Here is a 26061-nt window from a genome sequence, read left to right as displayed (position 1 = left end):
GCGCTGCTGCTGAAATTGCGCGTGCATGTGGGTCTGTGTACGGGTATGAGTAACGGGGCTGGGGTGGGCGACAACGAACAAAGGAAATGCGGAAGCAGAGTCCGCTTGTTGGTTTATACGTGTACCGGCAAGATGTGTCTCGCATATACGTTTACAGCGCATGAACGCTATTTTTTCGCGCAGTGCACGTACGTGCTTTTCGCTGGTAGATTGTTTATAAAACGCCCATTAATCTTCGGCATAAATGGTTTTGTGTATAATAAGAAACAGTTAAGGCAGTACCTAGTATTAACATAAGGTATAAAATCCCGCTATGCTGGTTGCCTAATTCAAAAATATTTTGATGGAACCCACTAGTCGACGTCACAGTCACTGCTTTGGGGTTCTCTGTCGTGTAAAGCAAATTTAAGCTCCAAGATAATTGAACCAACAGCACGGGAAATTATACAACAAACTTCCAGTCATGTGCGAAAATTAAACTGCAAGCTAAATTGCCGCAAAGGCAACCGTGCGATCGCTCGGAATGCTTCCGACAACCCGCGCGGCCGAAGGGTGTCCTCCTTTGACGTCATGACGGGCGCAACCAATCAGGGGCGTCAAAAGACAAAAAACGCGCGTCTTTCAAACGGGGCCGCGCTTTTTGCAAGATAAATGCCACTTGGACTCATGTACGATACATTTAAATGTGATATTCGGATTCAGCGCTCAAGAAACTATATAACTGTTAATCTAACTCAATTTTTTTGGAAAGCGCTTCAGCTTCCCTTTAAGGAGGGACGTGGCTTTCAAAATCAACTTTTTTATTTCTTTGTGGATTTTGATGAAAATTGGCACAGCAACTGGAAATGCTTCTGTGAGAACACCAGAAAAATTTGAAGTTAATATTTTGATAACTTTTTTATGTATGAAATTTTCTTTCTGTTCCGCTTGTACCGAGCTTGAGCGGCTTATAAAACACGATAGAAAACTTGTTCGAAGTGCTTTGCATTCCCAAATGAATGGACGAGGTCGTGACAGTTTTAGAATTTTTTTTTTACAACACAATGTTTTTTAGTTTTCATTTTTTTAGAGGTTAATGTGCAACAGGCATGTCAACTGTGAACGATTATTTGAATAAAAAAATCACAAAAAACAAATCTGGAAAACTAAAAGTGTCACGACCTGAACAGTTCATCAAGGAATGTAATGCAAGAAACGGAATCAAAATAGACCCAGCAGTCATGAAGAAATCCCTGGGACAAGCGACACAGGTGGCAAAAAAAACTGTTTTGAGAAAACGGCTTCCGAAGTTGCAACATAGGTTTCACATATCAAAAGTCGTCACGGTTGTAGCCTTTCATGTCCTTTTGAACATGGGGCTTCTGGAAGGCCTTGCCTTGAAATTGGAGTGCCTTTTCAGCCTTTCTCTTTCCAGAAAACATCATTTTCAGCTCCTCCGTGAAGAGTACATACCCCCCTTTGCAAACCAAACGGAGGGGAGATGGGTTTCAATGGGCTTTCAATGCAAAGTAGGTTAGTTGGTTGGCTGTATCGCACTGGACAACCTCCTTTTGCAGTGTTGTCACCATGGCAACAAGTTAAGCATTTTTTAACTTAAATTTGAACATTTTTGGCTTTTTTTTCATGTTTTATCTTGCCTGGCACACCAACTTAGTACTCATAGTGCAGGTGTTCATTGCCAAAAGTTTGCATACCACAAGGTTGAAAATGAGCTACTTTGAAGCTTGGTAGAGTATTCTGCATAACTCCCAACATCAATGCAAGAGCATATTTTTTTTACTACTTTTGACATTCAAGGCATCCAATATTTCTCGCAGCACAGCCAGTATGCCCTGAGCAATGGTATCAATAATTTCCCTAAAAAAGTCACTGTTAATGCTGCCACAGTAACGTACATTTTTAACGCAGAGAGCATATTTTTATTCCTATATTACTAACTCAAACCTGTTTGCATGAAAATTACAAGTGCACGGGAAACATTGCGCAAGAAAGGCGATATGGCTCGCGCGCATCGCAGCGCACGCTTACCGCGACATATCAAGCTTTGATTATACCTGATATGGCTGGTCAGGTCGCTTTTAAGATTAAAACTAACGTCGCAGGCATTAATTACAACTACTGGCGTTCAATCGTAACCGGTTGCCCAGTCATGTGATGCTCCAATGCGCGTCGGCTATGCCGTGCGCGCCGCAGCGTTTGACGCGTCGACCGTTTCTTTCTCAAGGCTAGCGAGCCCACAGTCAAAACACAGCAATAACTAAGCGTGTAAACATCGCAAATCCGACTAAAAGTTCACTTCACGAACCGCTATCGCAAGCGCGCACACCGCGTCACCCTCCGGGGTCTGGCGACGGTAGAGTCACGCGCACCACGAAGACCTCCGCCTTTCGAGCCACACAACTTCCCGTAATCTGGCTCGTTATCTCTGGCATTCCCATCGCGATAACGTCCGTTTTGAATACCACAGATTGAACAGAAACTCGGCCGAGCGAAGCGGCGAAAATGAACTCAATCCGCTCGCTACGCAGCTCAGGCGGCCGCCATCTTGCGTTGCGCCCGCGACATCCAATCAGGAGGGTCGCCCCGACCGGAGGACCAATAGCGCTTCAGCATCTATTTCTAGCTTCGTTTGTGCGTCGTTTCTTTTCTGCCGTTTGTGCGTTTGTGAATGAACGAAGATAAAAGAGACGAGCGGAACCGGAAAAACGATCGCTCGGCCGATCTAACCATATCAAAATGGCCGCGCCCGGTGGCACCGTTGCGGAGATAGAGCGCTCCGAAAATTGCCGTTTTTTCGCCCTTTTGCGCTGATAGTTTGTCACCGCGCCTGACAAAAGTATTTTTTTAAGCCACTTTGCGACGCTTTTCGGCGTAAAAACTTTGCAGACGCACAGAATAGGAAACATAGAAGCCGAATATGCGGGTTTCAAAAAAACGATGTTTTGGTCATTTTTCCGAAGTTGAAAGCCGCGTCCCCCCTTAATTAAAGCATTGTGGGGGGTTGTGTCCGTCAGTGTGAGCCACTCGCCGTGTGCTAATTGGCTGTCCTTAGGCCTCTCCTATTTGTCATTCTGTACTGCTCAGAACTGCTCCAAAGCAGCTCCGCATTTTATTTGCCCATAGGACATCTATTGCGAGAGCATTTTCAGACTGCCCAGGAACTGCTGGAAATGGACAGGCAAATAAGAGACCACTTATTTTGCAGGCGACTCGCAGCTGCACCTGGTGGCCCGTGCGGGCAACGAGGAGGCGGGAATCTTCCTCGCCGAACGGGGAGCCCAGTGCAATCTAAGCAATAACAAGGTGAGGAGGGAGGACGATGGACAGCCTTTGAGGCACGCGTCCTGCGCGCCTGTAGGCTGCACAACAGTGTTCTGTCCGGTTGTGAACCATCTTCCAGGTTTTAAAATAGCCTCAAACTCAGTTTCCACGTGTCTGCATTCGCTCCACATTCGTCGTTTAATTGCTGCATCCTTTACTTCATTTGGGTGGGCACCTTTTTTTTCTTTTAGAAGAAACAGCAATAAAAATGGCATGCACTTGGGAATTGATTATCAAATTAAATCTTCTTTTGATGACTTATTGCTGTCAGCACTGCGATTACAGAACGATGGCTTACTGCTTGTGCCTTTGGGGTTGTTCTGGGTAATGTGCTTCCCGATGGAATATTTTAATTTTGCAAGAAGTTCTTTTTCTATGCATATAAGTAGTTCCTCTTTTTGAGTTATCATTTTGGGAGTAACAGGCAGGTGCTATTTTTCTAAAGTAGCTAACTGGATAGAAAACAAAAATTAGCACCATTTTGCAGAATAATGGGTTTTGTTGTCATCAGTGAAAAGACCATGATTAGCAGGAAAATGGACACTCAAAGCACCTGAACTCGGGTAACGCCTTGAAGATTGCCTTTTTTGCCTTTTGCAAAGTTGTCAGTTGTAACGATGACATTTTGTTTTCATTTTTGCCCAACCCGTTTGCAAAGCTGTCAGTTGTAACAATGACATTTTGTTTTCATTGTAATTATAACTTTGACATACCTTGACATATAATCTTAGCTATAACATTGCCCATTGTGGAGCAGTCGTGCTTGACTTGCCTGAGTAGCGAGCCCGGTGCATTGTTCTGCGCAGGGCGAGACACCCCTGCATGCGGCTTGCCAGGCCGGCCTGTCTCGGCTGGTGCAGACTCTGCTAGATCATGGTGCTGACCCAAACAAGCAGACCCTGGGTTCTGCAGGGGACGATGATGACGCCCGCTACCTGGAGACGCCACTGCACCAGGCTGTGTTCAACAAGCACATTGACGCTGTCCGCAGTATTCTTCAGCACAAAGGTTCTACTCCTGGTCGTTGTACCTAATAAGCGCCGCAGGCCTTTTTGCTTGCTAACTGCCTGTGTGGGATTGCTGGGAAGGGAAGGCTACAATTTGACTACTCTCAGTATTAATTACCCAAGTTGCGCCCTTCTTCCATGGCATAAATCGTGCTTTAGTTTGTGCCGATCATGGATGTTTAAAGATGTTGCATTAGCTTTAATAAAGTGTCGTAATTGTAGCGAAATAGAAGTACGCACTTGTTGGCAATGTCTGACAATGTGCCTAATCCAACCTTAAAGCACCTTTGTTAAAGCCCATTCGTTGTGAAACGTGTACATAATATGTCTCCAATTTTCTTGCTTGTCTTGGGCTTGGTCAGAAAGCACTACCCAAGGGCACTGCTTTTACCCCTGCAGTTGTTTGTCAGATGCTAGGTGGAAACCGGATGCGTGGAAAGTTGGGAGGTGTGCATGCAATGTGCTCTTCAACATCCTTTACACGAATGCTCTGTTGCAGCTGTTGTTTTGCTGGAATGCGTAGTGGCCTGGGCCTGCACTAGTGGCTCGATTCTTCGCTTCATTTCCAGTACAGTAAAACCTCGTTACAAGAGCCACTGTTACAAGAGACACTTGGTTATAAGAGACATTCGAATGGAGGCGCTTCGGTTGGTTTTCCCATGTTTGCCATGTTAGCAACATTGCATACAAGAGACCTTGGTTACAAGAGACACATTTTTTGGTTCCCTTGAGTGTCTCTTGTAATGGGGTTTTACTGTAGAGCCCAAAATTTGGTTTCAGTAGATTGCTGCGGGCAACCCTTACCTTGCCAGTCTATTTTATAGAGGGTGTGCCTTCAGTTGCTGAGTTGCAGACCTCAGTTCTTACTCCGCGCAGATAATGAACAGAAGCAAATTTTTCTTAGTTTACATGTGCCTTAAAAGTCGGTGCCTGCACACTGGTCCCTTGTAACCAGCCCAGGGCCGAAGCGCACGGGTTTTAAACGCGGAGATGATTTGTTTGCAGCGCGGGCAGTGCAGACCCCCGGGGCGGGCCTGCTGATCGCCAACCTGAACCTGAAGAACTCGCGGGACGAGACGGCCCTGAGCCTGGCCTTGGAGCTGGGCCTGCACGATGTGGCCCGGGAGCTGCTGGGCGCGGGGGCCAGCCTGGACGTGGTGGACGCCGAGGGCCTCTCCCTGCTCCACCGGGCCATCCTGCACCAGGATACGGCGGGCGCCCTCTTCCTCCTCGACCAGGTGCGCTGCCCAACAGGGCCAGGAAGAGGAGGGCACTGGCCGTGGCGTAGAGTTTCGTACCAGTGCAATACTACCTGCCGCATTGGCTCTGGCTAAGGCGTGCTGCTGAGCCCGAGGTCACGAAATCAACCCCACCCACATTGACTGCTTTTCTGATGGAGGCGAACAGTGAAAGCACCAGTGTGTCGAGATTTCGGCGCACGTTAATAATCCCCAAGTGGTTGAAATTAATCCGGAGCTCTCCAGTAGGCGTGCCTTATCACCTGTGTAGCATCGGCACGTAAACCTCGTAATCAAAATCGTCAAAATCAAACTGGCAACATTCCTCTCCTACTTGGCTTAGCTGGCTCTTGAAGCCAAAATCAACAAGAAAGGGGAAAATTTTTTCTGTTTGTCTTGCATGAATCTTCCAAATAATTCCTGACAAATAAATCTCTTGGGGCTTTGTACTCTAGTGATTGAACTACTTAATTAAGTTATGATATACAATACTAATATTGTTCTTTTCCCACAGGCAACTTTTCAGACTGTTCATGAGCCATGCCGAGGACGAGTAAAACGTTCCTACCCGGTGTACATGACGGAATGCTCGCTGAAGCATGGCTCTCCTAGACGCTGGTGCCAGATTTCCACCTAGTGTACTATATTAGTATGCCACGGCCCATAGAGTTTCAAAGTCTTGGATGTAATGCCTTGGGTGGGCGATGTGCACATGGGCAGGTGCCCCCACTTGTGGAGGAGGTACATTACAGACCTTGTTAGTGCCCGTCAGCCGCGGAGCAATAATATATGTAGGAGGCAAAACACCCATTGCAGCTGTGAGGCCCCACAGGTGTGGGTGAGCAACCAAATAGTTACAATGAAAACTGAAGTAGAGTACGAAGCTGTGCAGCTGTATAGCGAAGGGGAGGTTTTGCGGCATCTGATGAATGAGATGGTAGCGGCGAAAATTTACTATGTGGCTGTGCAGCGGAATGGTGATCACAGTGGCTGTGCAGTTGCTTATTGTGCAGCAGGTGCTGCTAGCTTAACCTCTCCCAAGTGCTTGTGACGTTATCTGGGTGTTATAGGAAGTGAAGTTTCCCTTCCTATCTCGTTCTTACTCTGTGCCATCAGCAAATGGGGATGAATTCTTGTTGTTGGACGAACAAGACTGTTTATGGGATTGAAACCTGTTGACGCTGACTGAGAGGTGTGTTAAGCAAATTTATCTTGCTGCTGTGCATGGCACAGATATACAGTGTCCTGCCTATAGCGAATAAAACAACATGCAGGTCCTTCCGGTCCTGATAAGGGATCTGAAGGACAGGATGTCGAAAAGGAAGAGTAGGGCCAGACTCAAAAGGGACTCTCGAGGAGTGATCAAGGTGAGAGAAGTGAACTGGTAAAAGTGGCCCTGCCACCCCAAGATCGCATTTCATCTGCTCACATGCTGGGCTGCCGCTTATTGTTGTAGAATGGTACATATTTCTGGTCCCAAACAAAAGTTGTCTGGACACACGAGGCATTCTCCTCGTCAACACCTTCCCGGCCTGTTCCTTGCTAGTTGGAGAGTGACTCACTCCATCGTGGTAGTTCATAGTGGCATGATGAGTGAGGTCATTCTGTCCCTTATGGCCTTGAGGAGTGGAATGAGGAGCAGGGCGTAGTTTTGCTCTTTGCTGAAGACAGGGGCGGATAAGTGGACAGTAAAGTATGACTGTCCCCCCATGGCACCGCACTCATCTCCATATCATCTTCGTGTCATCTCGGCATCATCTCCGTATCATTTCCATATCATCACCCACCACCTGTCGTCCCCGTGGTGCCTTGCAGGGTGCGGACCTGAACCTGCGCACCCAGGAGCAGGAGAGCCCCCTGCAGCTGGCCATCCGGCGCCACCTGCCTGCCGTGGTCAAGGCCCTGTGTGAGCGGGGTGCCGACATGACTGTGGCGGGCGAGGCCAGCACCTGCAAGAGCGCCCTCTGGATCGCCCTCGAGGGTGGCCAGGAGGACGTCGCCTCTGTGCTCGTGTGTATTCGCAGGGCCTTCTCTACTCGTAGTTATGGGCTGACTGCAACTGCTCGAGGCTCCGTTTGTTTGTTTGTTTTTTGCCCCATTGATTCCTATTGTGAGGGGGCCCTCTGGGGACAACCCGCAAACCATCCAGAAATATCCCGAAAAGGTGAATTGAAGGGACCATCCGTTTCTTGGTGCGTGGCTGTTCCGCATGTGGTCTAAATTGATTTGTAGCCTTCTACTATATAGTGCACGCATCTTAGCGCGTAAAACCCCAAAATTTGATTTTCATAACCTGATAGGAGTTCGGGAAGTCCAGGAGTACAAAGGGACAGAGAACTCCACTCCTTTCATTTGCTTAACATGGCTCTTCCTCGCACAAAGGCTTCCCTGCCTCTGCATTAGTTCATCAGTTGGTACTGCATAAGGAGGGAGCAATGGAGGAGGTATGCTCACCTCCTCACTCCTCCTCTTTTTCGCTACTATCAGACTCAACCCCTACAACATCAGAGGCCACTCCACTGAGCCCATGGATGCTATTGCTCTTAGAACTAAATACTTTGGGTATTTAAAAAAAAAGAAGCAGGGCTATTTCTTTTTTTCTTTTTTTGGCTGGCTCTGTGTAAGCCGTGTTCAAATGCCTGAGTGCATGTGGGCAGTCACACATAGCCGGGGAGAGAAGGAAGAGACTTAAACTCTGTGGAACCTCTGCAAGTTCACTTTTCCTCGCAGCATGCACGGTTGCCTAGCTGCTTCACAGGGCATTCCTGCTGTCTTTTTTGCACGGTCCAGAAGCTGTGCAAGCATGTCAGAAATATGCGAGGTATGCATAGAAGCAAACGAATGACACCGTGGATCCGTGATGGAGATGCTTGGGCTCAAAGCACTGGTCTGGCTCCTCTATTGTTGGCAACAGACCCCATCACTTCTTGGCTTTCAACACAGCGTTTCCAAAGCATTTGTGATTTGAAACTACTGGGTGAGGGCACAGGGTGACGTTCTTCACGCAAACATTGATCTGTTCGTGGAATAATGAAGAATTTGTGTAATAGTTCGGGCTGCTGTCACACATCAATTCTGCGGTTGGCAGCACAGCTAGGCCCGCTTAACAAGTAAAAAATAAAATTCAGAAGGTGGAAGCAAATAGAAAAAGAATTCAGAAGGAACGACTGTTAATTCTTCATTAACTAAGCAAAGCTTGCTTATTATTTTGAACCGGTACACTCTGTGCTAGCTAATGCATAACCATTGCATTAGGGCTAGCCGGTAGGCTCATCCTCCCTTTTGGCTGGCTGCCTCTAACTGGTCTTTCCGGATCTCTGCTTCATTCAGGTCCAGTATGGCTGCGATACCGACTGCTGGTCCGAGGGCCCCGGCGGCTGCTACCAGACTCTCCTGCACAGGGCCATTGATGAGAACAATGACTCGGTGGCCTGCTTCCTCATCAGGAGGTAGGCCCAGACCGTCTCCACTGAGTGCATTGTTCTTGTCATCTTTCATGCCTCTTGTGCTGAAATGGGAAAAGGGCAACTGTCGCTGTGCAGCTCATGCCTGCTTCATTTTTCTATCCAGCCCTCATTTGTTCCCTCGCGGAGAGATGCACAGCGTGTGTGTGTCAGTGATTGCCCTTCTGTCGTACTAGAACTTTCTCACATTCGTCATGACTCGTCATTATTATTGCGTGGATTGCGTATTTTTGACGCGGTACGCTTTGCTTTGTGTTCTGCCGAGGTATTCTTTAGGCTTTAACCTACAGCGCATTCGTAAAACCTACTCTTGTAGGTTTTACGAATGCGCTGTCATTTCAGTAGTACATGTAGTGAAAACAGGAGAAAAAAAGTTTCTCTTTAAGTCTTTTGTTTTGCCGAAAAATGGCCGATTTTGGGTGCTTCCATAAAATTTTTTTTTTCTCTTGAGCAACTGGACACATTTAGAATTGTTGTACATGAAATTGTATCTTATAGTTTGGCCTTTTAAATGCGTAGCAGCAGTTTCTTTAAGAGGTACAATTATTCAGAGCTTAGTTGTCAAATAAATAGAAGAATATGCACAAAAAAAGTATAAACACAATAGGAATAGGCAATTGTATTAAGGCAGAAAATTATTTTAGGGATAATGAAATATACAAGTTGTTCCTTAGCTATCATTCAGTATATACATCAATCCTGAACACCATTTTCTGGATTTTTGAAGTCCCGTCAATCTAGTGACCTTCACGGCTGTGCCATCCAGCAAAGCAGTCACGCACCAGTAGAAAGCAAAGGTAAACATTGCAAGGGGGCAGAAGACGTTGGTTCTGCTTTGTGCCTTTGTTTTTGTAGCAGATCTTGCAATTCCTTGTCTTCTCGATCCTTTCCGGGTGGTGTTGTACAGGATCCAGGGGCGAACAGGGGGCGTGTCCTTGTGACACTCCGTTGTACTCACATATCTGCTTCATTGGAACTAAAAATCTGACGATCGCATGTCATTGCTGGAGTCATCACTGCTGCTGGGGTCATAAAAATCGGCAGCGGCAGCTGCCATGTCCCAGCGACGGTAGACAGCCTTTGCGGAGCATGGCGTGAAGTGGACACCACTTCTGCCCAACTCGGAGCTACCTTGGGTTCAAATTTTGCTTGCAACGTGGCCTCGGCTCTTTCGACGTGTAAACAAACGAAACAAACAGAAAGAGGAGTTGCCAATAAATATGCCAGATGGCGATAGTTGTCCGCAAGGCGCCGTTTTGAGTTTTCGCAGGAGGTTTGGCACCATAACCAAAGAGTTGAAATGGCGAGCAATCTTCACTGAAATTGACAGAAGCACAGGACAGGAGCGGTTAGGGATGTACGGGAAAGGCCTTCATCCTACTGTGGACTTAGGCTGGTGATGACTATGGCGATGAATATGATTATGACGATGACTGTTTTACTATACTCGGTTACAACTCAAGAACGGCACCACCTCATGTAGTGTATCACTCCGCCAAAGCGCCGGACCCGTGACGTCAGTGCGCGCGCGTTTTGAAAGGGGTTCGCTATGAATGTGTGATATCGTCTGCCTTGTCTCACGCAGTTTGTTTGCCGTCACTGGTGTCGTTTATAAGCATATTATGTCCAAAAAAATCACGGGAACGGCTCATGCCATGTCCAAAATATTCCCAGTAACGCCCTACTTGCGCCGCGCGGAGAAACATCCGGCTACGGTGATAAGGCACAGCGGCAACTTGCGGTGCTGTTCTTAAGTTGTCACCGAGTATAGCACATTACTTTTCTTGTGCATCTGGTGTATGACTTCCTCCTGCCCCTCCTGCCTTCCCAGCGGGTGCGACCTGAACAGCCCTCGAAGGCCCGGGCCTCATGGGGAAGGGGACGAAGAGGCGTTTGACGGACAGACGCCCCTGCACCTGTCCTGCGCCTGGAGCCTGGAGCCCGTGGTGCAGACGCTGATTGAGCACAACGCAGACGTCAATGCGCAGGTCAGCAGCAGCACCAATGCCAACTTTGCACGCTTGAAATGGGGCTTAACTACGATTGGGCCAGCATCCTTTTTCGAATTATAGCCAGGCTGTTGCGATTGTGTCAAGTCTAACTGTCTTGAGACCTCAAACATGTGAAAAAAGGCTAGCAGTAGTTGTAACCTTGTAAAGTATATTACATAAAACCTTAACACTGAGAGCACTCCAAAGCAGCCACTTAAGGCTGTGATGATCACTAAATATGTTGTTTTTTGTTGACTTTTCATCTCAGTCTGACCCAAAGTCAGTCAAGTTGAGCACAATTTTTTTTTCCCAAGTGTGGGTGTATAGGAGAAAAGTGGTGCAGGCCCACTTCGCAGCATTTTTAGAGTATCTTGAGTATCCCGCGGTAATTGTGTGCACTGCCAGCTTTGGGCTGTGGGCAATGCGATGACAATCCCGAATTCCTCCCCAGGATGCAGAGGGCAAGACCCCCCTGCACGTTGCAATCACCAACCAGAACTCTGTGATCATCTCGCTGCTCCTTGCACACCCTGCCATCAACCTCAGCTTGCGGGACAAGCAAGGCCTGACTCCGTTTGCCATGGCCATGACCACACGCAACAACAGGGCGGCCGAGACCATCATCGCCCGCGAGCCTACTGCCCCGGAACAGGTGAGTAGGAATTGAATCCATTTGCCTGTGTGATTTCAAACGCTGTGTGCCAAGGCTTCGAGTAGCGTCTTCTCTGGCATTTAAAAACACATGTGCTAGTTTTACCGATAGTGCAGGTGTACCTTTCTAACCGTTCAGTTGGGTGGTCGGTGCCATAGCATGTTTTATTGTTCTTTCATTCTTCTTGGTTGCACCTGGTTTCATTGCCTTGCATAATCTGCTGCCCTGGGTGGGCTGAGCCTTGTGGTGCTCTTCACTTTTATTTGTGGTCACTTTCATTCTAAAGTGTTTGGAGCAGCTTATACTGCAGCTCATAGTCCATACTTAAAAAAAAGTCAGATGGCATTCTTCAGGCCCCTCGGCAGTGACTCCCTTTCTTTCCCTCTGTCGTGTTCGCAGTACGACAACCGTGGGCGCAACTTCCTGCACGTGGCCATCCAGAAGAGCGACATTGAGAGCGTGCTGTTCCTGCTGAGCATCCACGTCAACATTCACTCGCGCACGCAGGACACCCTGCAGCTCACCCCACTGCACCTGGCCGTCGAGGCCGGCTCCGAGATGATCGTGCGCAACCTGGTCGGTGTCAGGGTCTCCTCCTCCTCCTTCTTAATCTCCCTTTCCATTTAACGCTTGTGGGGTGAATTTCTGCAAGAGATACGTAAATGCATACCTTCCAAGTCTCCCGAGTTGTCCCGGAGACTCCCGAATTTTTACTACATCTCCTGATTGTACGAAAGCTATCTCGAATCTTCCGAAAAGCGGCCACCACAGTCGAGAGGTCATTCTTTTTTCAGTCAAGCACTTAGGTAGGTAAGTCTTTCCTACAGTAACAGTTGCGGTGCGTTAGAAGAGCACTCGCCACCATACTCCTAGTTCCTTATAACCATACAGTAGAGAACCGCTAAGTATATTCTAAGCACTATGGTACCGCGCACACCGCGCATCGGATGCTGCCGAAAGGTTGTTTACAGCTTACAAAGGCCGGCCCCCGAGACGTGCTCGCCACTGTACCAAAAGAAGGCAAGGGGAAAGGTCCCTTCACAAGTAAAGAAGTTTGGCGCTCTCCGCTACAAGAACCGGGAGTAGTTTTTTATGACGCAAGAACAAAGCAGCTCAAAATAAACATTCTTGTTGCCGCTTTCTGATGTCAGTCTCCAGTGTAAGTAATTTGGTAATACTAAACCAACTACGCCCCCCCCCCTACCCCACTCCACCCCACCCCCCAATGCGGTCTCCCGAATTTTCATGTTGCTAGATTGGCATGCATGTAAATGCACTTTGTGCAATGAGAGTCTTAAGGCACACAGAGGCAGAAAAACTGAAAGCCTTGTGTGGGCTAGAAGACAGAGGCGCTGCTTGTAGACTTGGAGTTCTCGCATATCACTATCGCTTTAAAAGTGCAGTGTTGTCATTACGAAATGGCAGCTACAAAAACTAAAGGCAATGAATATCCTGTGTACTTGGAGATAGCTGTGAGAGAGTTTTGCTTAGGCTGTCCTGTTTTTCTCCACAGATTCTGGCTGGTGCCAATGTCAACGACTTGACCCTGCAGAAGCAGACTGCACTGCATCTGGCTGCAGCCAAGGACCACAGTGCAATCTGCAGCGTACTAATTGAAAATAATATTAACTACGATCTGGCTGACAGCGGCATCAATAACGGTAATTCCCTTAACTGGCGTGACTCTGTTGGCCGTGTAGCTTTGAAGTGGAAAGTATATTGCATTGCTGATTGGCTTGTGTGTTGCTTGGAAAAGCAAAGCAACACACTGTTTAAAAACTGCATCAAAAACATATAATTAAACAAACGCTGTGTGCCCAAGCAAATGAGGTTCCTACACGTGATAAATACTACTTATTGCAATAGCAACAACAACAACAAAAACAAGATGCAAAATTTTTGTGCCAGTGCCCCTGACAGTTTGGAGCGTGAAAGAAACTAGAGATTTTTTAACATGTGGAGCTGTATTTCCAAGCACGTGTCACAGAAGTTTGTGCTTAGTTTTATTTTTGTGCTGTCTCTAAAAACGATTCACTCGTGCTTCCACTGGGCGGCTTGAAGTGACCAGTGCCAAACCCTTTTCCAGCTTTGCACATTGCGTGCCTCAAGGGTCACCTGGCAACCTGCAGGGTGCTCCTCACAGAAAGCCGGATCAATGCCGAAGCAGTGAACATGAGGTGAGTGGCCCAGAGGGGCCTTTCTCATCATCCGCATTCCACATTGGCACATGGTTCGGTTGTGTGACCGTGGTGGGATGGGGTGTCCTCTGCTTGCAGGGGCCAGAACCCGCTGCACGTGCTGTGCCAGCACGGGAAGGAGAATGCAGCGGCCATTTTTGAGCTCTTCCTGGAATGCATGCCGCAGTATCCCATCAACAAGCCGGACATCGAGGGGAACTCGCGTAAGTCACTTGGTGTGTCAGCTGGAGAGGTCTAAGCTGCGGCTGTGGCCACAAGTTCAAGATTTGACAGGTGCAGCCAGTGCTAGCAATGTAGTTGCCTGATTGAAAGCACTTGACAGAGGATTTGGCCTGTTTTGTCGCATGGAGCTGGTGCATGCTCCAGGGTGCTCTAATAACATTGGGCTGTGTACAGCTGGTCCAGCAACTAAGCCCGTCCCAGCAAAAACCATAGCAAATTGCATGAGTAGCGACACATCCTAGTGCCAGAGTCTCCTTTTGTCAGGCAAGGGCATCACGTCAGCTTAATGACTGAATCAGTGTGTTGACTAAATGTGTGATATGTCAGTTCGGGCTTTCGTTTTGTTAAGAGTTTTATCATTTATGAGAATGGAAAAGTAAGGGGTGTGGATAAAATAGAAAAGTTGCAAAAAGAAAATAGTTGTGTACAGGAGTGTTTCTGTGCGTTACAGATTTATATATCATACACACTGGGCTAAAATTGTTGGCAAATGGGAAAAAAAAATACAGCTTTCATATTTTTACTTGGGGCGTGTGGGCTAACTTGTCTCAAATCTAAGGTATGTGTACTTTTGTGGACGAATCGTATGTGAATACAAGAGTCAATTTCAACACACCAAGTTGACATAAGTTCCTGGAGGTCAAATAATGATGTTTCAGCACTTTTGTGTAGCACAATGGCTTCAAGCAAACGCTAGTGCGCCATTGCAGCAGACTCCGGAACGCCTTTTTTTACCGTCAGTCCTCCTAGATGGCGCCACCATTCTGCACAGGACCGCTTGCTATCTTTGCTTTGTTTCTAACCGTATTTGCACCTGGGTTGTTTTTTTTGCGGTAGGTAATAATTGTTTCGTGAAACTTGGGGTATGCTCAGCAAATAGGGTCATGTAAGACAATGTCGCCTACGTCAATTGGCCAGTGTCGTGTGAGACAACCCCAGAGCGCTGAACTGCTAAGCAGCTATATAACAGGCATGGTGCACATAGTACCAACAACAGTATGCACTGGTACCTCAGTGTTTACATGTACTTTCGTGACTTCCATTGCTTACCTCATCATTCTTACTGCTATAAAATGAATATGCATTACATTTAAGCGAAAATAGCTCATTCTGCAAGCTTACAAGCTGTGCCTAACTTGCGTTTGCTTTTGCTGGCCTCAGCCAATCACAGAGCTGGCACGTATGACATCATTAAACACAGCTGTTGGGCAGGTTAGTGCATTATGATTGAAAAATAGAGTGTGACTTGGACAACGACACAGAAGAGGAATGACAGGGCAAGCGCTCACCAAACAAGGCGCATATTTCTGGCAGCAGAAGTCCCTTGTGGTTGCAGATTGACAGATAAGGGAGGGCAGATAAGGCAAGACAGGACAGAAGGCAGAAAGACAGATTTTCAAACATATGACATCATAGGTTCTGTTGCGGGAAATGAGCAAGTGATTCACATGGCCATTCCTTTTTTTCCTAATTACTATATAGCTTACCTGAGCGAAGCTTACGTTAAAAGTGGTGTCAGTGTGATACCAGTGAGGCAATCTTTCGAATGAACCAAGCTTGTGTTTTGTCTTTATGGCTCCTTTAAAGGTGGCAACCAACCTAGGATATGCTAGTGCAAGTACAAAATCTGTCAATTGGCAGCAGGTTGGCCTGTCCTTTTTCGTATTTAAGGTATGAAATGAATCATTCATTGAGACTTGTTTTTGTTCATGGTGCCATTGTTTGATTTGCATTCAGTTGGATTAAAGCCTGTAAAGAACTCCAAGGACGCGGGTTCGATTCCCGTCCGTGGCGGCCATTTTTCTGATGGAGGCAAAAAGTAGAAACACTAGTGTGTTCGAGATTTCGGCGCACATTAAAAGATCCCCAGGTGGTCAAAATTAATCTGGAGCCCTCCATTGCGGCGCGCCACATCGCCTGTGTAGCGTCGGCACGTTAAACCTCATAATCATCTGCAAAGAACTCCAGTCTAGAGCTCCACCTGCTACAGCTAGCCTACTAGCACAGCTGTAGCTTCGGCACAGCAGTTTCGTATTAGAGCAGGGTCAACGAGGAACAATGCAAGAGGTCCGGAGAAAGGCTGAACGTGCTGTTGTTGTTGTTGCCTCCTCCTTGTTGCAGCCCTGCTGCTGGCCTACATGCAAGGCAACGGCAACCTGTGCCGGTCGCTGGTGCGGGCAGGCTCCTGCCTGGGTGCCTGCAACCAGGCCGGGGTCAGCATCTTCAACTACCAGGTGGCCACCAAGCAGCTGCTCGTCAGGCTGCTGGGCAAGTACCTCCCCCTCCTTCTTTGCCCCCACGCTTTGTGGTTGGAATTGTCGCAGGTGTGGCCACAGGCTATCTTTGCGTCTGCATACCCTGTGCATGGATGAGAACCCTAACCCTGCAAGCGCCTGCCCAAGTTTGTTTCCACACCCCCACAGTAGTAAGGCTTGCCTCGGGGCTTGAGGAACTTAAGCAGCAAATTTGTATTTGCCCGAAGTGCATTACATTAACTCTTTCACGACGGCGCCATAGGCAATCGGAAGCCGGCGTCCGATGATTTTAAATCTCCCGCAAAATCTGAAACCCGCGCTCCACAGACAACTATCCCCATCTGGTGTGTTCTTTGCCAACTTCTCTTTCAATTTCGGTTTCGTTTGTTTATGTGTCTCGTGTGGTGGCGGCGTAGCAAGAGAAATTTGAACCGAAGGGGGACGGGAGGAGGAGGAAAAATGGCGTCGGGTTCGCGCCGCGCAGTGCCTATTCTGTGGACCAGTCCACAGGATAGTGTTCAGCTTTATTCTGTGGACCAGTCCACAGGATAGTGTTCAGCTTTATTCTGTGGACCAGACCACAGAATAATGTTCAGCTTTATCCTGTGGACCATTTGAGGCGGCGCTTGGCGGTGTTGCACGGCGCGGTCGTGTCGTGCAACATTTTTTTTTTCTTTTAGATACTTATTTCAGTTTCGTAATTGCGCCGACTGTGCCTTCCCGGGTGGGCGCTCTGGTCGCGAGTTGGAGGGACTTTAGGCGGCTGCGTTGACGGCGTGCGCCGGTCCGCTGAGCTCTAAGTTGCGGTGTGTAGTTGCGTGTCTGCTCTACAAGTTTCTTCTTTTCGCTTGCGTTTGTCTTTACCCTTGTGCGAGAACTTTGCCTCTTCAGTGCATTCGGTTGTACGACCGCGGACGAAAACGTTTCGTGACTCCGTAAACACGCTGTTTTCTTTCATGTGCTGTCTTGGCGCCCCGACCTACCTTTATTTACAGGAACAGTTTATTTATTTACATCTTTATTTACAGGAACAGTACATATAATTTCCCAGCCCACTTAAGCAGCTGACGCTTGTGAGATGGCTGAGCACATGCATTGTGCATGGGGCACATGCTTATGTCTTTTACAAAATGAACGAGGAGGAAATCTCTTGCTAAAAAGCTTTTAATAAAACCAAGCAGCCTAATGAAGAAAAACCGAAAAATTCTTAATGCTATCACCGTCGGCAGGCGCGCATGCGTGTTCTGCCCCTTTCGTTTACCGCCGGTGCAACTACACGGTGCTCCTATGCGGTTCGGCCACAGCTCCCATGCTCCAGTTACTTCTGTCGGCACCTACTTCTTTTTAGGGGCCGAGCCGCTTAGGGGCTGGGGCTGGCATCTCCCGTCGTCGTAATCGTCCTCTCATGTCACGGTGCTACAACACCCGGACACTCGTTTACGCCTCGCGCTAGAGCGCTTCGTAACGCGTAATTAATATGCAGTGCCCGGAGCTTACGTGGTTACCAATTTTAGAAGAATTGTCTTCTTTCGATGTGTATGATAGTTTTTGACCACCAAAGTTCGGTGAGCGGGTTTTAAACCGACACTGATGTGTTTTAAACCAGCGTCGTAGTCATTCACGTGCCTGTTTGTTCTATATGCAATAAAGAAAAAAAAAAAGCATAGTAAAAAAAAAGAAAAACACAGAGACTCTCCTTTACGCCTCGAGCTAGAACGCTTCGTGCTTCGAAGACAAGAGACTTTTACAGCAAAGCTGTATACCTCTATCCCCTCCCCCCCCCCCTCCCCGACGGTTTCAACTCCGTTAATCAGAACAGCATTCCCCTTTACGCACAGCAAGCGATGCAGGTAGCGTAATGTCGTCGTCAGGCATTTAGTACACAGCATAACAGAACACACGAAATCAACAAAGACTTCCGAAGCGGCGAGCCCTACGTTCCACACCACGACGACCACGATGCGGCGAAATGCGGCCGAGTTCACGTTCACAAAAATTAGGCGGGCAAAGAAACGTCTTCAACTCCCGATGACATGATGCCGACCGTTTTAACGCTACAGGACGCTCAGTTTGTGCCGTATTTGTCTCACGCGAACTTTGTAATATGTAGTCGCAATGTTTATTATAGAACAACAAGCTTGGCGTGGCTTCAGTTGACTTCGGGGCAGGCTTGCTAAAAAAATGTTGCAGTACGTTCAAAATCGGCATCAAAAATATGTGTTACTAGGTTCATAGCCTAGGTTTTTTGTAAACCAGATCACAAACCTGTGGACAAACCACGCAGAAAACGCTAAGTTGGCCGCACAACCGCGCGCTGAAGAAGCAAGGTTCTGCGCCCGCCCTGGAAGGCGCAGTTACGAAACTGAAATAAGTATCTAAAAAAAAAAAAAAAATGTTGCACGACACGACCGCGCCGAACAGCACCGCCAAGCGCCGCCTCAAATGGTCCACAGAATAAAGCTGAACACTATCCTGTGGACTGGTCCACAGAATAAAGCTGAACACTATCCTGTGGACTGGTCCACAGAATAGGCACTGCGCTGTTGCGCTCTGCACAGTCGGACTGCTGTAGCAAGCACTTCGGCAGCTCCTGCTGTCGATTTTTCTGATTTCAGCAGCAGTGAGGGGTCAAGCAATGATGTGGGATCTTCAGATTTCAGTTAGGACGACGAAGCTCCGGTTCAGGTGCCTCGCACTTCAACAAGCGCTGGCAGGTAATTTCGTTGTGACTCCGCGCTGTATTTATAAACAAAACGTGCTTCTTATCTGACGACTGCGGTTTTGATTTTGTGTTTAGGGTCTCGAGAACGTACGGCCGGGATATTTTGCCAAATGCACAGCGCTATATCGCGCTATCACCTTCAAGATAACCTGGCGCTCGTGTCAGAAAAGAGTATACCGTAATTACCCGATTCTAACGCGCACCCGATTTTCCTGACAAAAAAACTAAAAAACTTGCACCTCCGATTGTAACGCGAACGGAACTGTGTGAGCAAGAAAATCGAATGCGAGAGAAACGGGTGATTTATTTCCCGAAGTAATCTCACTCATCTCACTCCTCGTAGCTCTCCACTGACCACAACATCTCGTCCTCGGTGCCGCCAAGCACGTTCGCGATGCCACACTTCTGAACGAACGTTCAACCATGGTCGATGGGATCGTGGCCCACACCTCACACGCCCATCCCGCGAGCTTCTTTCAGAGGCGCACGCTTCAGCCGACCTATCGTTTTGAACGCGTGAGAGCCGCTGCTGCCATTGCTGTTATCAAGCGCGCAAGTGGAACGATTTGACGATTTGTGTGAACGCCGATCGAAAAGCCTAGGCGCCTATGCTTCCTGCGTCGGAAAAATCGTTGCTAAAAGCTTTGGTGCCGTCTTGACATGGCGATGGCGATGGGTGGGACGAAATTTCCGCTGTTTCGGTTTCGGTTTCGTATCCGATGCATGCGATTTTTCGACCTATTTTTCCGGAAAAAAAGTGCGCGTTAGAATCGGGTAAGTACGGTACTTGGATGCACGTTTTACAGAGACTCACTCGCCCTTGAGTGCCCTCGCGGCGTGGCACAGCCGTCAGTTGCGCTAGGTTGACGGGCCCTGAAAAAGCCAAAACTTGGTGTACACTGTTGAGTTATATATTGAATCATAGCCAAGGAACGTAGGAACAATTTGTATATCTTAAAATACTTGAAATAATTTTTAGTCTCGGTAAAAGTGGCGATTTGTGTTTTTCGTATACTTTTCTTGGGGGCTTTTTTCTGATTACTTGACAAATAAACTGTAAGTTATTGTACCTTTAACAAAACTGCTGCATTGTGTTTGGAAGAGCAATCTATAAGCTACAATTTCATGCATAGCAAGGCTACGTGTGTTCAGTAGCTCAAGAGAAAAAAAATGTTTTGTCGACGCACTTAAAATCGGCCGTTTTTCCGCCGTAACGAAAGAGTTAACTTTGGTCGCTAGCTTTGATCCTAGACAACTGGCGTCTTGTCAGTGCTCCGTAGTCATTAGTTGTGCTCGTTTTGAAAATGGTGGACGATCCTTCCAATCAGCTGATGCCACGATTGTGAAATTGCGGGCTTCAGTCACTCGGAAAGTTTTAGGTTTTTATTTGAATATGACACTCGTGTTGGCTGCGTCGAGTCCTCACCCCGGATCCTTTATCTCCTCTATCTCTGTGTCTCCTTGTACCGTCGCTGACTGATTTTTTGAACTCTCAAGGGGTCGAGATAGCATCCGGAAAATCGGGCAGTCCAAAAAAACGAATTCACGCTTAAACAAAAATCAGGCAGCCCGAAAAAAACAAATTCACGCTTGAAAAACTCGTCAATCTGCTTCTGCGGGGCACTATGTTGCTACGACTTGTTGTTGAAGTGGTGGTACAGACAGCGCCGCTGCCCATATACGACTAAACGGCCACCATGGCTACTGACGACTATCCTCCTCCCTCCATGCGGCTCACGGGACAATGCAGCAGACGCTGCCAGCTATAGAGGCTGTATGCGAGATCGGCTGGCAATGCTCATACAACATGGGTTCGAGGCTGCTGAAAAACAATATGGCAGCGATATTGTTTGCGTTTTCGGTAGCTTTTGACTCGCGATCTAAAGAAAAAGTCTGGAAAATCAAACGGGAAGGGTTCCAACCGTCAGAAATTTTGGTCAGTATTATACATTGACTCTGTTGACCGCGTGACGGGGCTGTGGCAGAGTTCTGATATTCGGGCAGGTCCAGAAAATAGGACATCTGAAAAATCATTCAGCAACTGTATTTTCAAAGATTACATGGTGCAGTAGTGCATTGGATATGTGCGTTGTGAATTGGATTCTCACTTGCAGCACATTTCGTTCCAGTTTACCCATGTGCCAATTTTTTTCCTTTAATTTTTCCTCATGGTGCCTGCGTATACTCTTTGAATGGATTCGTTGAAAGGGAGGGAACAAGACTACAGTGACGAGAGACATATCGCTATTTCTGAACTTGTGGTGGCCACAAGCTAAAAATAACAAATGCAGCAGGGAACCTAACCTCCACCTTGGAAAGTCTTTTAACAGGCAATGCAACACATTGTTATGTGGCAATTATTAGCATGTGCAGTATATAAAAAATTGATTCTGGTACTTGTTTTTATATACAAAGGTCTTTTCTCAGTTGGCAGGTTCTTGGTCTCTTATACCCCTGTCACATGGGCACTTTCAATCTGGATTGAAGCGAAGCGCGATTGACTTTTCGAGCGCCGCCGCTGCTACATGGCACGTTTCAATCCCAATCGAGGAGTTACACCGGTTGCACTCATGTACGCCAGATGGTGTCGAAAATGTACTTCGTGGGCGGTGTTTGGTAACTTTGCGCAGTCGTAGTCATACGTAACTAGATAACCGTTACTGCACGCTTATTTGGGTAAGTTGTTTGATACAGTTTGTGGCATTAGTTGAAGTTGTTACCTTCTGTGCCATTATTCAGCAAGGATGAGATTATCGCCACTTTCATCTGATCGCGCTTGGAAACCTCAACTGCGCTTGGGGGACCAAAATTAAGTTCGGGCTCGATCGAGCTCGATCGCGATTGAAACTGCCGTGTAGCAGCACCCGATCCGGATTGACTCCATCGCGATTTTAAGTGCCCGTGTGACAGGGGTATTATTCCTGGGCACTCCCAAACTGCTCCCACAATGGGAATTCCATGGACGAAAAACATATGGAGCTGCTTTGGAGCAGTTCGAATTGTACAACATGACAAATACTAGAAGAGGCCTTATGTTTAGAAAATAGTTCCTTTGAGTGGTTGCATTGAAGTGCTGAGGTATTGCTGACACGAAAGAGTTGGAGAAAGCAAAAATTTGTCTTCTTGAGTATGCAGTTTCATGCTTGAAGTGGAATTTGGAATTCATCGGTGATATAAAGGCAGGTGCTAGTAACATGTCCAGAGTGGATCCGAGGGCTGTGATGTCTAACTAGTCCTCCGACCTGCTGTGCTGCAGATTTCCTGCCCAAGGAGCCTCCGTGGTCTGATGGAGACATTTGCCTGGAATGTGGAAACAAGTTCGGGATCAAGACAAGGAAGCACCATTGGTGGGTGCTTGATGCAACTCTTGCTCATCTAGTTGGCAGTAGTTTTTCCCACTTCCAGTAAGGGCTGTTGGGTAGGCTGCTGCTATTTGCATAATGTATGTATAAAAGGTACTCTTTGTTTTTGTACACTTGTATGGTATTACAAACGAGTGAAGTTGTAGCAAGGGAATAGCAGTGCAGCTGTGTTTTTGCTGTAAATAACAACAACAAAAAAGGCACACACACCAGGTCCTGATCATTTTTTAATATTTATACTAAAGCAATAGTGTTTTTGAAGTGAAGCTTTCTTTGCCACCTGTCGCGGTGGCTCAGTGGCTATGGCGTTGTGCTGCTGAGCCCAAGGGCGCTGGTTCAATTCCCGGCCACAGGGGCCGCTTTTCTTTTTTCTTTTTGATTGCGAGGGTTAACGCGCCGACGCTACACAGGCGATGAGGCGCGCCGTAGGGGAGGGCTCCGGATTAATTTCGACCACCTGGGGATCTTTTACGTGCGCCAAAATCTCGAACACACAGGCGTTTATCGCTTTTCACCTCCATCAGTAAAGCGGCCACCGTGGCTGGGAATCAAACTCACGACCTTGGGCTCAGCAGCACAACGCCATAGCCACTGAGCCACCATGGCAGGTCCGCCGCTTCTCTGATGGATGCGAAAAGCGAAAATGCCCGTGTGTTCGAGATTTCGTCTCACATTAAAGATCCCTAGGTGGTCAAAATTAATCCGGAGCCCTCCACTTCGGCGCGCCTCATCGCGTGTGGAGCGTAAGTGCGTTAAACCTCGTCATATCATCGAAGCTTTCTTTGCCTCACCGATGGTGACTGTATGCGAAAACACCCTGCAGGAAAGCCAACTTTACAAAATGGGAGGGCAAATGATGATGATGGGTTTCCACAAAGGCTCATCGAGCGCCTAAAAAGAAACACAGAATCGAACCCTTGCGTTATGAAGCAGATGTCAATCCAATTGTGCCATTCTGGCATGGTCGAAGCAGTTTGGATTTTGGACTTTCACGCAGGTTGCATGGGAGAACGCTTCACTTTTTAACCATCTTTCTCTTAAAGAAGGGGCTTCGATATTTTTGTAAAGCTGCCAAATTATGAGTAAGCTGCTGGGTAATGTAATTTGGCCCTTGTCTGCAAACGAGGGGTGTACGAGCTGAAACTGTAGTTTGCGATTGCACATGGCAGTTGTGAAAGGCTACACACATGCCTTTGTCAGTTACGTTTCTCTGTTGCATATTTACACCTTTGTTGGGGCTTATTGTATTCCTAATAAAAGGAAATTGCAAAGCATAGTGACATGGACGTGGTGTACTGTGCAACTTCTTGTTTAGTACTTGAACAGCTGACCATGTGATGCTTCATTAGTTCTCTCTTGGCTTTCATTGCTTAGCTTAAAGCTTAACAGTGTATGCTTGTTTGCATGTTCGGGCTTCGGGCCTACTTCACAGCATAATGTTGCAAATATGTGGTTGCACTGGCGTCAATAGCTGCACTAGAGAGAGAGAGAGAGAGAGAGAGAAAAAGGTGCACAGCAAGTTTAAAGTGTAATCTAAGGACAAAGAACAGCAGAGCTGCCCTAAAATGAAAATGTGCATTACACTCACCAAATGACAGCTCCAACTTTGGTGCTAGAAAACTGCTGGCATTATGGCCTGCATTGTTTTTCTTTTTTGCTTGAAATTTTGCTTGCTTGCTTACAGAACAAAATGTTGGTAAATGTAAGTCATTTCTTGTGCCTTCGTGCCAACTGAGCCGTTGTGGCTATCACCGAGGAAGGTGCAGACGTGGAAGTGCTTTCGATTCAGCGCCACACCAAAGGCTGTTGCCCTTGTTGTTTCAGTCGCCACTGCGGCCGCATCCTGTGTGCCAAGTGTTCGGAGAAGGACATTCCAATCCTCAAGTTCAACCTCAACAAGCCGGTGCGTGTGTGCGGGGTCTGCTTTGACGTCCTCACGTTGGGCGCATCGGCCACCTGACACTCGGCAAAGGACGCTGCTGCAGCCTGTCGCCCACTGTGACGCCCCACAGGCTCTGGTAGAGAGAGGGAGGGGGCACAGGTCCCACAGCTGCTCAGGCCTACAAGGGGGTTCTGTCCACGAGCGGGGGCGCGAGGCCATTGTGCTACACACCCTTTGTACAGAGAAGTATGCACGTCTCGAGGCCCCCCTGGCCTCCTCTGTGGGGCGTGCCAGCTCCTACGTTGTCGTAACCCGTTATTTATACAACTTCCATTAGCCCGCTTGGGATGGCTCCATAGGAGTGATAAAGACGGCCACATACATTTCTAAGTTGTATACGGAATAAAATAAATAAAGACCAATTTTTTGTATTATCACAGAATGTGTCACGTGCTTGACTGCTGCAAAATTTGTCCATACGTACGCACGTATGACAGGTACCCATGTGTGTGTTTCATATTACAGATGCACTACTGTACCATATTCGGTATATGAGCATGTTTGCACGTGCAAATATCTATTTTGTGTACAGGCTGACATGCAGATATCGGAGTACACAAACCAGTGTCTATCTCTCTCTGTGTTTGTCCCTCTGCACGTACATAATCTTCCCACTGGTGGAGCCAACTTTAATGTAAATTAAATGTGCTGCGCGCACATGTGCATTACAAGGGCGGCAGAGGACGACTCTTCGGTGGCTGCCAGGTGCTGCTGTGAATTACAACTGGAATCCCGTACTCCAGACAGGAGTGTGGCCGTGTCTGACCTGGTGTGGAGAAAGCAGCTGTCAACTGGGCAGGGTCCTCTGAGGAGGTACTAGCCTCTTTACGAAATTTATTTTATTACTGCCAGCCTTGTTACAAGGCCTTAGGATGGAGTGGGCATTCAGTACAAGCACAGATCAACAAGATAGAAGACAATAAACAAAAAAATGCGCAATATTCAGCACAAAGAAATGTTTTCCTTGCCACTTCGGAAGCAAACAAAAATTAAACAAGAAAGCAGACAACGAATGAGAAACTGCACAATAATCGGCACAAAATATTTTTCCGTGCCATGATTTTACGGGGAAAGACGAGGACTCTCAGTCAACAGTGGGGGCGGGTAGTGCGTTCCATTTGAAAACCGTGCGTAGGAAGAATTTTTAAACGCGTTAGTTGTGCATGGAAAATCTTTAACCTTTTTGTCGCGATAGGAGCGCGTGCAGCGGTGGCTAGTCGGTAGAATGTGTAAAGTTTTATCTATTCCTGTTTGACCATTGTAGAGCAGGTAGAAAAATTTCATTCGGTCCCGGTAACACCTTGTTGCAAGGTGTTGCAAGAAGATTTGACGGGGACGTGTGCCAGCTGTATGAATTGTAAATAAATCTAGCTGATTTTCTCTAGATTTTCTCAATTTTAGTGATGTTGGTTTGAGTGGTGTGAATCCCAGACAATCGAAGCATGGCCCGCATTGACCCGCAGTGGTACAGTTTCCGTTTTGTGTGAGGCCTAAGAAAGCAAACTGAAGGAGTCGTGCACCGATTGCACCCAAGTGTGGCCTGTAACCGCATGAAGCGATTTTGTCGAGCAACGTTCAACTCCATGGGTGTAGTGACAGTGACAAGAACCAAGCGGTGTGACAAATGTCGGCGAAGGAGGGCCTGAGTGGCCGTGTACTACCTTTCCACTTGTTGCTGTTGCCCATA

General features: G+C 47.4%; 1 protein-coding gene across 1 annotated transcript in view; it reads left to right on the top strand.

Annotated features, from left to right (window-relative positions):
• The window catches only part of LOC144144642 (rabankyrin-5), a 48254-nt gene extending 23501 nt beyond the window's left edge, over positions 1 to 24753 (top strand). Inside the window, exons 10-23 of the mRNA XM_077676167.1 lie at positions 3206 to 3303; positions 4128 to 4329; positions 5334 to 5566; positions 7382 to 7576; positions 8897 to 9015; positions 10862 to 11018; positions 11473 to 11673; positions 12073 to 12249; positions 13187 to 13334; positions 13760 to 13850; positions 13950 to 14074; positions 16215 to 16361; positions 22327 to 22417; positions 24257 to 24753. Of these exons, the coding sequence (XP_077532293.1) occupies positions 3206 to 3303; positions 4128 to 4329; positions 5334 to 5566; positions 7382 to 7576; positions 8897 to 9015; positions 10862 to 11018; positions 11473 to 11673; positions 12073 to 12249; positions 13187 to 13334; positions 13760 to 13850; positions 13950 to 14074; positions 16215 to 16361; positions 22327 to 22417; positions 24257 to 24392 (2120 nt within the window). The 3' untranslated portion in view covers positions 24393 to 24753. The remainder of the gene's footprint in view (positions 1 to 3205; positions 3304 to 4127; positions 4330 to 5333; positions 5567 to 7381; positions 7577 to 8896; positions 9016 to 10861; positions 11019 to 11472; positions 11674 to 12072; positions 12250 to 13186; positions 13335 to 13759; positions 13851 to 13949; positions 14075 to 16214; positions 16362 to 22326; positions 22418 to 24256) is intronic.
• The last annotated feature ends 1308 nt before the right edge of the window (positions 24754 to 26061 follow it).

Source organism: Haemaphysalis longicornis, unplaced genomic scaffold, assembly GCF_048455015.1.
Source record: "Haemaphysalis longicornis isolate Haplotype H1 unplaced genomic scaffold, Haemaphysalis longicornis Haplotype H1 scaffold_7, whole genome shotgun sequence".
NCBI classification, from domain to species: domain Eukaryota; kingdom Metazoa; phylum Arthropoda; class Arachnida; order Ixodida; family Ixodidae; genus Haemaphysalis; species Haemaphysalis longicornis.
This window is presented reverse-complemented; position numbering and strand designations above follow the sequence as displayed.